The sequence below is a fragment of the Neomonachus schauinslandi genome, chromosome 9 (genome assembly GCF_002201575.2).
Source record: "Neomonachus schauinslandi chromosome 9, ASM220157v2, whole genome shotgun sequence".
Lineage (NCBI taxonomy): Eukaryota > Metazoa > Chordata > Mammalia > Carnivora > Phocidae > Neomonachus > Neomonachus schauinslandi.
In genome coordinates this window covers 8064751-8077855 of record NC_058411.1, presented here as the reverse complement: position 1 = coordinate 8077855, position 13105 = coordinate 8064751, and the positions used below count along the sequence as shown (strand labels likewise).

The 13105-nt window shown below is 45.2% G+C and overlaps 1 protein-coding gene across 4 annotated transcripts in view; it reads left to right on the top strand.

The window, feature by feature from the left end:
- AK7 (adenylate kinase 7) overlaps positions 1 to 12880 on the top strand; it is a 67847-nt gene extending 54967 nt beyond the window's left edge. For all 4 annotated transcript variants that reach the window (XM_021679685.2, XM_021679686.2, XM_021679684.2 and 1 more), the window contains 4 exons: positions 5183 to 5380; positions 8452 to 8672; positions 11639 to 11797; positions 12668 to 12880. In XM_021679685.2, the coding sequence (XP_021535360.1) occupies positions 5183 to 5380; positions 8452 to 8672; positions 11639 to 11797; positions 12668 to 12706 (617 nt within the window). In that variant the 3' untranslated portion in view covers positions 12707 to 12880. The remainder of the gene's footprint in view (positions 1 to 5182; positions 5381 to 8451; positions 8673 to 11638; positions 11798 to 12667) is intronic.
- The last annotated feature ends 225 nt before the right edge of the window (positions 12881 to 13105 follow it).

Below are 13105 nucleotides of genomic sequence, written 5' to 3'. Positions count from 1 at the left end.
TGCCATGAAGCTTCTGGAAGCACTGGGGCTACCAGAAAGCAGTCATCCTCAGGGACAGATATTTACTGTTTGCCTGAGGGCCCTGAAGCCTGGGGCAGGAACTTGCAACAGCAAAGGGGTGGGTTGTCTTGGATTTCCCATGCATGTATGCATTGGGCTTAGAAAAAGTTAAAAAGTTAAAAAGTAAAGTCGATTAACCAGATCTGTCTGGTTTCTGAGAGTTTATCACTTTTGGGCAATATTCATTCATTGCAAACTGCATCGTAAATCCTCATGCTCTCACTGGGGCAGCTCAATGAACGATTTGTCTGTCATGTGCCCAGAACTGCACAAGATAGGAATTCCTTGAGCCTTTGCACGGTCCTGCCAGGCTGGAATTAGTCCCGTGGTTACCTGATCCAGAAGCCAAAGCCCAGGGACTTACCCAAGACCGCTTCCCTGGTACACAGAATGGCTTAAATTCAAACTCGGCCTGCTCTTCCCACTGCCTCCAAAACACAGAATTAATGAAACCCCTTCAGGAAATGGAATCACGAACATGAAACAGTCAACGATTCTTAAGCGTGGTCCCCTGGGCTGCCCTCCCTCTGCTGGATGTGGTCCAAACGGGTCGAACATGTCATCTACTTGGAATGTTTAGTCTGTTCATAGTCAGTTATCCTCTTTCTTTTTTTTTTTTATTTTTTTTAATTTTTTTTAAGATTTTATTTATTTATTTGAGAGAGAGAGAGCACATGAGAGGGGGGAGGGTCAGAGGGAGAAGCAGACTCCCTGCCAAGCAAGGAGCCCGATGCGGGACTCGATCCCGGGACTCCAGGATCATGACCTGAACCGAAGGCAGTTGCTTAACCAACTGAGCCACCCAGGTGCCCAGTTATCCTCTTTCTGGAAATTGTCATTATTTTCTGTCTTCCTGGAAGAAATGAGAGGATTGTCTCATTTGTCCCCGGGGGATTTGAGTACAGGGAGGTGGCTGAGTGAGAGGCCAATGCCATTGAAAGCAGGGTCCCCAGAGCAGGGGGTATGCCACACCATGCTGGGTCGCGTGGGGAAGTGTGCGAGGCTTGGTCAGGAAGCAGGAAGCATCGAGGGGAAGGCTAAGCCATTGCCTTAACTGGGGTTTCTGTGGGAAAGGCAAGGCAGGGCCGAGTAAACAGCTTTTTTTTTAGAGGATTGGCTAGTTTGAGCCAGTCCCAGTGGGTTTTGCTCTCTAGTTCCCTGGTACCTGGCTCTGGGATGATTTAAGGCAGGGAAATATTGGCTTGGTGTGTGAGAGTTATAAAAAGGGGGTGGTCATCTTGTATATGAGGGCCATGCTCCTGAGTAAGTGGTTGACTATCTTTAGGAATTAGCTAGTCCTGAAAGGGGCAGTGTCTCTCTAGGTGTGTAACCCCCTCCGGAGATGTCAAAACATCGTAAGATACAGAAAATAATAAATCTGATTAATACAAGTCTCCGTGCTTGATTTGAATGATAACGCATTTGAATCTGTGGTGACCCAGTCATAGGTGGTATTATCTCTCCTTGATAAATCGTTGCTTTTTACAACTGCTGCTAGCCTGCATCCAGTTCAGTTCTTTTCAGATCTCGTTGTTGAAGCAGACAAGTTTAAAGTCATACCTGCTTGGGGCTCCTGGCTGAGTCGCCACTCTTCATCTCAGGGTCATGAGTTTGATCCCCATATCGGACGTGGAGCCTACTTAAAAAAGTGAAAGTAAATAAATAAATAAATACAGTTATATCTGCTTGATGACTATGGAAAAAATGTTTAAAACACAGATTTTTCAGGGGCGCCTGGGTGGCTCAGTTGGTTAAGTGTCCAACTCATGATTTTGGCTCAGGTCATGATCTCATGGGTCATGAGATCAAGCCCTGTGTCAGGCTCAGTGGGGAGTCTGCTTGAGATTATCTCTCTCTCTCTCTCCCTCTGCCCCTCTTCAAATAAATAAATCTAAAAACAAAACAAAACAAAACAAAAAAACAGGGGCACCTGGGTGGCTCAGGCGTTAAGCGTCTGCCTTTGGCTCAGGTCTTGATCTCAGGGTCCTGGGATCAAGCCCCGCATCGGGCTCTCTGCTCAGCGGGGAGCCTGCTTCTCTCTCTCCCACTCCCCCTGCTTGTGTTCCCTCTCTCGCTGTCTCTCTCTCTGTCAAATAAATAAACAAAATCTTAAAAAAAAAAACCCAAAAAACAAAACAACAAAAAACAGATTTTCACATGACTCTAGATAGCCAAATACAGTGACCTCCTTGTTATATACAATCTTACCAGCAGAAATCTGTTACTTGCTATCCATAGTTAGCAGTACACGGACAGTAGATATTCCTTCTTTTAAAGAAAGATTTGTTTATTTGAGAGGGAGAGAGACAGAGAGGGCACGCAAGTGGGGGGAGGAGCAGAGAGAAAGGGAGAGAGAGAATCCCAAGCTGACTCTGAGCTGAGCTGGGAGCCCAACATGGGGCTCGATCTCACAATCCTGAGATCATGACCAGAGCTGAAATCAAAAGTTGGATGCTCAACTGACTGAGCCACCCAGGCTCCCCAGGACAGTAGATGTTCTGAATAATTATCTCGAGGTACTGCAAAATCCTGAAGTTCTGTCTGAATCATAAGAAAGGACTTTTAAAAATATCATCTGGGGGCACCTGGTTGGCTGAGTCAGTACAGCATGCAACTCTTGATCTTGGGGTCGTGAGTTCAAGCCCTACCTTGGGTGTAGAGCTTACTTAAAAAAAAAAAAATCATCCAGTGGGAAATATATTCCATCACGCTAAAGTTCTTTGAAATCTGGAAGCCAAGTACATCACTCACTGTTCATGGTACTTGATTAACTGGAATCTTCCTTCTCCCAATCACTGGGGAGAAAAATACAGCATTGCATTTTATTTTATTTATTTTTATTTATTTATTTTTTTAAAGATTTTATTTATTTATTTGTCAGAGAGAGAGACAGAACACAAGCAGGGGGAGAGGCAGGCAGAGGGAGAAGCAGGCTCCCTGCCGAGCAAGGAGCCCGATGTGGGACTTGATCCCAGGACTCTGGGATCATGACCCGAGCCGAAGGCAGCCACTTAACCGACTGAGCCACCCAGGCGTCCCCAGCATCGCATTTTAAAATTCTTAGATTACTAACAGAATTATTAACTTTTCATCTAGATGCCTGACGTCATGGAGCTTAACTAGATTCAAATTTCAGTGAATTTATTGACATAATTTCAATTCAAGTACTCTACCAGCATTTGGAGGTCCAGCTGTCTCCTCTCCTTTTCAAAATATAGCCACTCATGAAAATCAAATGATCACAGATGAGCATCTAAACTAAATTAAGATAGGTCAGAATAGTGGCAGCATCAGACTATGGTTATGAATTTATTGGATCTTGTTCCACAAGCTCTGTCCTCAACCTTTCTTTTCTTTTCTTTCTTTTTTTTTTTTTTTTAAAGATTTTATTTATTTGAGAGAGAGAATGAGAGAGAGAGAGCACATGAGAGGGGGGAAGGTCAGAGGGAGAAGCAGATTCCCTGTTGACAGGGAGCCCGATGCGGGACTCGATCCCGGGACTCCAGGATCATGACCTGAGCCGAAGGCAGTCGCTTAACCAACTGAACCACCCAGGCACCCCTCAACCTTTATTTTCACTGTTAACACACGAAGCAGATGGTATTCAATGGACATCCACCTGCCCCATAGGCACACTCTGCTCTGGGCTCTGCTCTGTACACTTACTTTTCTCACTCACTCAAGAAATCTTATTAGAATGCGTTTGAGTGAGGGTGTCTGCTTCTCCCTCTGACCCTCCCCCCTCTCATGTGCGCTCTCTCTCTCATTCTCTCTCTCAAATAAATAAATAAATAAATCTTTAAAAAAAAAAAGAATGCGTTTGAGTGAAAATGGCATTATTATGTGGCAAACCAAGAGAATTTAATTAATTAATTAATCTTTAAATGTCCCAATAAAACTTGATTTACAAAATCAGATGATGGGCCGGATTTAGCCCACAGGGAACCAATACAGTTTTAGGATAAAAATTAAACCATTTCCATGCTTTGCCAAACTCTTACAGGTAGCAAGTTATTTGCAATACACCTGGTTAATGATCTGGGCACCCTTGTACTCTGACCGTGTTGAGAACCTCTGAGAATAGTAACTCACGTAGAAAGTCTATTTCACTGATGTGCACTTTAACCATTCATTCCCTCAACAAATATCTACTGAACTTATACAAGAAGCTGGAGAAACAGCTGCTTTCAGTTTAAAAGAAAATCACAGGTTGGGGGCGCCTGGGTGGCTCAGTCGTTAAGCATCTGCCTTCGGCTCAGGTCATAATCCCAGGGTCCTGTGATCGAGCCCCACGTCGGGCTCCCTGCTCAGCGGGGAGCCTGCTTCTCCCTCTGCCTGCCGCTCCCTCTGCTTGTGCTCGCGCTCTCTCTCTGTCAAATAAATAAATAAAACCTTTTTAAAAAAGAAAAAGAAAATCACAGGTGGGTGAAATGATCCCCATCATTAATCTGATCCCCGTGTCCAACATCAGATAAGCGCTCTGTTGAATGGAAGGCAGATGCTTCCTAGTCAATTGCATTAAGTTAGAAGAGAGCTGGATCCTTGGGAAATTAAAATCCCAAGGGGAGTCCTTGTTTTTATTAATTTGCCAAATTGGCCATCAGTTTGCTCAGCTGCTAGTCTCTTTGGGAGCCCGTGATGCCGTGCTGGGAAAAGGGCAAAGTGGGGGTTGACTGGGAGGCGGTTGATGCCACAGGGTTATCAGAGATGTGCTAATTCCAATTTCTGCTGCTTTTTGTTATCAGATTTGTTTTTATTCGATGATTAGATTTGCTACTATTTGCTATTTGGTATTAGATTTGCTATTCTTTTTGTCATTAGAGATTTGCTGTTTCCAATTTCTGCTGCTTTTTTTAAAAGGGAAGGAAGGAAAGAAGGAAAAAATAGAAAAATAACAGATCTCACAAAATTCCAGCTGGTTGGGCCTCATCAGGTAGTGTCTGGAAATGTCAGTGATTTGTATCTACGTATCTTCCATGAGAGGCAGCAAGGAGGCCAGTCTGTCATGAGGTCTAGCCTGGTAACTGGACATTTCGGGTTAAGCACTGGTCCGGCCACCAGCACCTGCTAGTTTGCTCCTTCATCCTGGGGTTAACTCAGGAGCCTCTCTCTCTTTCCCCAGAGTTCGTTTGTGTGCTGGACGCCTCGGATGAGTTCCTGAAGGAGCGGGTGATGAACCTTCCTGAGAGCATTGTGGTGGGGACCCATTACAGCCAGGACCGCTTCCTCCGGGCTCTGAGTAACTACCGGGACCTCAATACTGAAGATGAGACTGTCATCAACTATTTCGATGAGATTGAAATCCACCCAATACATATTGGTATGAAACGAGCTCAGGACTAAGGTGAATGTGAAGAACCATTGCCAAGTGTCAGGACTACCCCCCCCCACCCAAGGCACCCCAGCTGCCTGCCTGTCATAGGGCTGGGGGCAGGGACGGGGAAGCAGAGCTATGTCCCTGGGGCCAGGAGGTCACAGGATAAACAGGGGAGTGCTCCTCCTGGGGAGTCCTTCTACTTGAGGATTTGGTGTGTGTGTTGGGGGGCGTGTTGGGTGTTGTTATATGAAAACATACACATATATTATGAAATCGAATACCAAACTGGCATTTTTTTTAAAGGACACTTCAAAGATATGTATATTTGCTGCTGGCTGCTTTGGGTCATTCTCCCAGCTTCCTCAGGGGCAGCGTTTTGTCCCTGTAGCATTGCAGGGCCCTGGTGTTCTTCATGGAGCCCCTCCTGGCCTTTATCCCGGCCATCTGACCCCTCCACTGCTACTCAGAAAGCAGATTGTTCTTCATTGCATTCCTCTTTGTTTCCAGTAAGCACTGAACTCAGATCTTAGCACCCAGCAGGTACTCAGTAAATAGGAGCTGTCATCAACCTCACCGTGGTGTCATTGTTCCTGGCTCCAAATCTCCGCTGTCATAAATGTTTCTACTCCCCTGGGCTTTGGTGGACCGCTAAACTTCCTTTCTGGCTTCCTGGATCTTGACATTTCTTCCTCCCCTGGGTTTGGTGAGAACCCCCTAGCCTGGTGGAAGCTTAGTGGCCAGGCCAAACCCCTGAGGCTCTCTCAGGGTCTCTCTTTGCCCTCAGGAGCCAGATGGGACAGCACCTGGACCCTGGAGCGCTGGGAGGGGTAGCGCCAAGGAACTACGTCCGCATGAGGCAGGAGAGCTGATTTCAGGGCTGGTTCTGCTCATTTGTGTTTTCATCTATGAAATGGGAAAATAACCCCTGGCTTATAGAGTTGTTCCAAATGCAGAGATAATAGGAAGTGTCTGGAGTATGGGGAAGTTCAACATGTGGTAACTAATTTTGTTATTACTAAGGCATAGCATAGCGTGCTATTAAGCACTAAAAAGATAATGCAATTTATAGATCTACAAAATCCATTTGGCACCCGCGGAAACAACTGGATTCTGTCCTCATCTGGACGTGTCTGTACACATTGGACCCACGTTTTCCATGTAAAACCTTAGGATTTGAATCTACTTATGGAAAGTAGCTCACCCTATTTGATTAGAGAACTGGGAGAGAACGGTGAGAAAATTGCACAAAAATAGTGATTGCCATCTTTTCAGTAAAGCTCAAAAAGGTATTTATGGAAAAATCAGGGGAGCCCCGGGGAGAAATGTTGAGAAAGACAGAAATGAGGGGGAGGAGTGGATGAGTGGTCATTGCGTTCCTGTCTCATTCTGTGCCCGTCACATTTGGCCTCATCTCTACCCCGGATAAGCAGGAGATGACGTAAAAGGGAGGGAAGAAATGGATCTTAGGGATGAGTATGGGAGAGCGGTCAAGGTCAGGAATGCAGACCAGCCTCAGAAGGATCAGGAATGGGGCTGGCACCTACATTTTCTCTCTGCACCTTTGGACTCCTCTTCTCTCTTGGAGTCTCTTTCTTTCCAGCTCTTTGGACCATCATTTCTCCTCCATCACCCACATGGTGAACTGGGGCCGCCCCACAACCCAGGAGTTTCTACCCTGGGAGCCAAGCCTAGAGCTAGACTTTCCACCCTAATAACACATCCCTAGAAGGGCAAATCCAAAGTCATGGTTTGGGCAGGTTCCCACCCCCAGTCAGCAATTCCCCTGTCCCAGGGTCAGGGCCAAAGTATTGGTTTGGGCAGCACTAGTCTCCAAACGTGAGCCTCTTCAAAAGCGTTTCAGAGCACTTTCAAGCACATCAAGTTGTAATTACTCTGTTAGAGAAATTGGGAGAAATACATTTAAATGTCAGGGCACAGGCAACAAGTGGAATATATGAGTTTTGTATTATTTTGGTTTTGTTTGCTTTTGGGGGGCTGGCTTCCTCCCACCAAGTGATACATTGACCCAGTTCTTCCCCTCTTCCCATGCAGAAGCTAGAGGTGCCTCTAGTCTGGGTCAAGGTCATACTGTAGGAACATAGGGAGCAGGCATGGCCATGCTTGTGCCTGGGGCGGGGTGAGAGGAGCCTTACCCCTAGGAAGGTCTGAGGTGCTGAGAACCAAAATCGCCCACTGCACACCCTTCCATGGGGGCACCTTCCAAGGGAGTGGTGTAGAATTTAGTGTTGAGTGACTTTGTGGAGAAACCCATTATTTACCAAGAAGCTGCTGTGGGTTTTTTGTTTTGTTTTGTTTTTGGTCTTGATTTTTTTTTTTTTTTTAAAGATTTTATTTGACACAGAGACACAGCAAGAGAAGGAACACAAGCAGGGGGAGTGGGAGAGGGAGAAGCAGGCTTCCCGCTGAGCAGGGAGCCCGATGCGGGGCCCGATCCCAGGACCCTGAGATCATGACCTGAACCGAAGGCAGACGCTTAACGACTGAGCCACCCAGGCACCCCTTGGTCTTGATGTTAACATTAGTCAGATATTCTGGAATTTGGACTTTTCCTGATTCAAGTAGGCTAACTGAAATGGTTTGTTTTTCTTATGAATTGGAAATGTGTCCCAGGATCACTGAGTCTCAGATACAGAAAAAAAAGAAATGGAGGAAATCCTATCTGGTTTTCAAAAAGTGCGAACTTCCTTCTGTGGAAACCCCCATAGAAGCATCTTTCTCTGCTTGGATGCTTCCAGGGATGGATAACTCTTTTTTTTTTTTTTGAGGAGGTCCTTCCGCCACCCCCCCCCAACCCCAACTCAAAATCAGCGCTGTCAGAGCTCAAAGACTGAGACCCAGTCTTCCAGCCCTGGGACTCCCAGCCACGGCGCTGATATTTGCCAGCGAGCCAAGAAATCCTGAACCGTGCTGGCCACTGGAACACCAGTGCGGTCATTTCCGTAATGTACCATGGCACATTTATGGGAACAAAGAATTTTCTGGAATGTGATCTCAGAGTATGTTGCAGAATGTATGTGTGTGCTGATCTCCTTCCTCTCTCCTGGTATTTAAAGATGTAGGAAAACTTGAAGACCCTCAAAACAGACTTGCTATCAAACAGCTCATCAAAGAGATCGGGGAGCCTCGAAATTATGGTTTAACAGATGAAGAAAAGGCAGAAGAGGAGCGGAGGGCTGTGGAGGAGCGGCTGGCCAAGGAGGCGATGGACGAAGCAGAACGGGAGGCCAAGGAAGCCGTGGAGTTGGCCGAGAAGATCGCTCGCTGGGAGGAGTGGGTGAGTGAGAGTGTGGATGGGTTGGGGGTGGGGGGTCAAGCCATTTAGGACAGCTGCATTTCCCATCCTGCTTGAAGAGAAATGTCATGGAAATACCCAAGCACGTTTTTTGTTTTTTGTTTTGTCATATGACCATTTCCTAAAAGATGCCCTTGGTCTTTGCTTGGGATAAATAATCACAATAACAGTAACTAGCTGTCGCCAGGAGTATTGATAATCCAGATCCCTGTAACTGGGTCCCCTGGTGCCACATGCCAACCTTGGGATTTCCTCTGATTTTCCTCCATTTATCCATCTCACCTGGGTGGTTGGCCTCCTTCACCCTCTCAATCCCCCAAATCATGGAGTCTTACCTATTCTGCTTCCGAAAATCGTACTCAGATCCACCCACAGCTCCTCACTTCTGGTCAGGGTTGGAGTTTCTCGCCAGAATTACGGTGCCTCCTCACTGGTCTCCCCACGGTGCACCTGTCCCTTTCCAGCCTGTTCCCATGCTGCCGCTGGCCGTCCTCCTAACATCCAGATCCACGAGAGCAATTCCCTGTTGAAACGCTTCACAGGCTTGCATCACTGTGAGACCAAAGTCCAAACTCATGATGGGGGCCCTCAAGGTTCTGGCTTGATGCATTTCAACAACCTACCATCTGCGCAACTAACTTCCTCGCCTGCTTTGAGTCTTTCCTAAAAAGTCATCTTTCAAGGAAGCCTTTCCTGCACACCATATTTAAAATGTCAACCCCATGGGGCGCCTGGGTGGCTCAGTTGGTTAGGCGTCCGCCTTTGGCTCGGGTCATGATCTCGGAGTCCTGGGATCGAGTCCAGCGTTGGGCTCCCTGCTCAGTGGCGAGTCTGCTTCTCCCTCTCGCTTTGTGCTCTCTCCCTCTGTGTTCTCTCTCTCGTTCTTTCTCAAATAAATATATAAAATCTTTAAAAAAAATAAAAAAAATGTCAACCCCTGCCGCTCCCCACCACCTGTCCTATCCCCTTTTATATTTCTCAATTTCCCTCTTTTTGCACTTATTCTCATGGACTATTTATTTTATATATTTATCTTGTTTATTGTCTTTTCTCTGTGCAGAATTTAAATCACAGGAGGACAAGGATTTTTGTCTATGTAGTTCACTACCATACTTCCAATGCCAAGAGCAGTGCTTGGCATGTCATAGACAGTCAACAAGTATTTGTGGAAGGAAGGGGGAGACAAAGGAAGGGTGTCCTTATGCACACATCTTTGGGTGCCTGGTTATCTCCTTAGCACGAATTCCTGAATTTTGTTAGATCAGACTACAGGTGGTTTAATTTTTTTTTTTTAAGATTTTATTTATTTATTTGCGAGAGAGAATGAGAGACAGAGAGCACGAGAGGGAGGAGGGTCAGAGGGAGAAGTAGACTCCCCGCTGAGCAGGGAGCCCGATGCGGGACTCGATCCCGGGACTCCAGGATCATGACCTGAGCCGAAGGCAGTCGCTCAACCGACTGAGCTACCCAGGCGCCCCAGGTGGTTTAATTTTTGATACATATTTCGAAACTACCTTCTAGCAAGGGTGAAGCAGCTCACAGCTTGTCTGCCAGTGGCTTTCCCTTCACTTCCTCTAACCCTGCTTTCTCAGTTTTGCTCACAAAATATCAACCTGATAAACAAAACCCCAACCCACTGCTTTAATGTTCATCTCTCCGGTCAGGCATGTAACAGCTCTTCCTATGTTTCTTAGGTTGCACGTTTTCTCTGCTTGTGTTTGGCGGTGTGTCCTTTTCTTAGTATTTTGCAAGAACAGCTCCTGATAAGGTAGTGTAGTCATAGAAACAGGAATGGCCTCAGGAGACAAGGGTTTCCCAAGCTGTGTTGCTAGCGTCCAAGGCTTGCTCCTTCTCCTTCTAAGTTTGTGGCTCTGTGCCTCCGTTTCTCCATCTGTAAAAGGAGGATGATGATAGTACCTGCTTCATACAGCGACGGGGGTGAGCGACGGGATGGGGGTGATGAGTCAGTATGTGCATAAATATTTGGTCAGTGCCTGGCAAACTGTGTGCATCTCGTGATAGCCTAGCTTTTTAATAATCTGTTGCAAATAGTTTTTCTCAAACTCATCAGTTAGTTATCTTTTGGCAGCACTTATGGTGTCTCTTCTGGACATAAAGAAGTTTTATGGTGGTATGTAGTCAAATCCATCAATCCGTTTCCCGTGTTGATTTCTGGGTTTGCTGTCTTGCTGGGAAAGACTCTTTTTGAACAAATAATACCGGTTAGGACTCTTTATCTTGCAAGTGACAGAAAAGCAAACTCCAAATGGCTTAGAAATAAAGAAAACTTATGGATTCACATCAAAGTCCAGGGAGGTAGGGCTGGCTTCAGGCAAGGCTTGATATAGTGGCTCAGATGGTGTTACCAAGGACCTGGGGTCCCTATCTCTGCTCTGCCCTCCACATTGGCATCATCCTTAGGTTCTACCTGATAAAAGTGCTTATCCTTTACTAACATCCAGAGCCGGGAGGTGGGCTGGACTGATGGGCTTAAGTCCCACCTAAACCACCAGGCTAAGAAGGGAGACTTCTCAAAGGAAATCTGGAAATTACTATTCCCAAGAGAGGAGGGCCCATATGCTGAGCAAGGAATAACACGCGGCCACCAGATGAATGAATACCTTCTAGACTTTCTATTAGCACTTCTGTGATTCTTTCCTTTGTTCCTTCCTCCCCATCCTCCCACTCTTACTTTCTTCCTCTGGACAGCTAAAAGTTATCTTGATTTAAGAAGTGAGTTTGGGATCCAGTTTAATATTTTCTAGATTACTAAACAGTTGTTATAACACCATTTATATCTTTTGTCTGCTGTTTGCAATGCCATCTTTATCATAATGTGGTGACCACGTACAGTGGTATCCGGTTCTAATGCACTCTGCGGTGAATCGGGTGAAAGTGTTCTCCCCTTTCTGTCTGTTTACCCCACCCCCCAAATGTTCTATTTGTAGAATAAACGACTAGAGGAAGTGAAAAGAGAAGAAAGAGAATTACTAGAGGCCCAGTCTATTCCCCTGAGAAACTATTTAATGACCCACGTTATGCCAACACTGATGGAGGGGCTGAATGAGTGTTGTAAGGTCAGACCGGATGATCCCGTTGATTTTCTGGTAAGAGATTTTTTTAAAATATCAATTTGAGGGCGCCTGGGTGGCTCAGATGGTTAAGCGTCTGCCTTCGGCTCAGGTCATGATCCCAGGGTCCTGGGATCGAGTCCCGCATCGGGCTCCCTGCTCCTTGGGAGCCTGCTTCTCCCTCTGTTTCTCTCTCTCTCTCTCTCTCTGTCTATCATGAATAAATAAATAAAATCTTAAAAAAAAAAAAATTAAAAAAATAAATAAAAATATCAATTTGAAAATAAAAGATGCCTGAATCTAAACAGAAAGCTAGCTGAGATAGAGAAACTGTGTGTCTGGTTATTTGGGAAATAGCCTCTAAGACCTTCACAGTTTATAGTAAGATTTTCTTACTCATTTGAAAGTAAAGATTTATGGGGGCGCCTGGGTGGCTCAGTTGTTAAGCGTCTGCCTTCGGCTCAGGTCATGATCCCAGGGTCCTGGGATCGAGCCCCCGCATCGGGCTCCCTGCTCCGCGGGAAGCCTGCTTCTCCCTCTCCCACTCCCCCTGCTTGTGTTCCCTCTCTTGCTGTCTCTCTCTCTCTGTCAAATAAATAAAATCTTAAAAAAAAAAAAAGTAAAGATTTATGTACTTTTATTTTTTTATTTTATTTTATTTATTTATTTGACAAAGAGAGAGGAGCAGGGAGCCCGATGCGGGGCTCGATCCCAGGACCCTGGGATCATGACCTGAGCCCAAGGCAGACACTTAACCAACTGAGCCACCGAGGTGCCCGTAAATAAATAAAAATCTTAAAAAAAAAAAAAAAGTAAAGATTTATGTACTTTTATTTTTGAATTATTAACATTAGTAGTAGTGTCTTCTAAATTGACTTGTCTTTTTTTCCTTTCTTTCAATTATAGGCAGAGTATCTCTTCAAGAACAATCCTGAAATGCAGTGAAACTTTCAAGATCGTGTGCGATATACCTTTACAGAGATAGAGATGAGGTTAACAGTGTAATTTGAAAATTTGCTTGAAAAAAAAGTTTTTCCAGTTTTGGGGAAATTCTTTGTCTTCCCCACAGGCAAATACTTTGTTATTTTTTCTTAATACTTCGTAATTTTTTTTTGCAAATACTTTATTAGGTAGAGTCATTATAAAAAGCTGATGGCAATGAGTGACTTCATTAAAGAACTTTATTTGAAAGGTAAATTGATAAAGTATCTGTGCCATAAACTATGGTTCATGGACAGATATTGATTTAATGTTTCATTCTTAGTCAAAGTGTTCTGTGCACTTGGATTTACAGTAATTTATAGCATGAAGAAAATCAGACTATATATGATTTGAACACGTAGG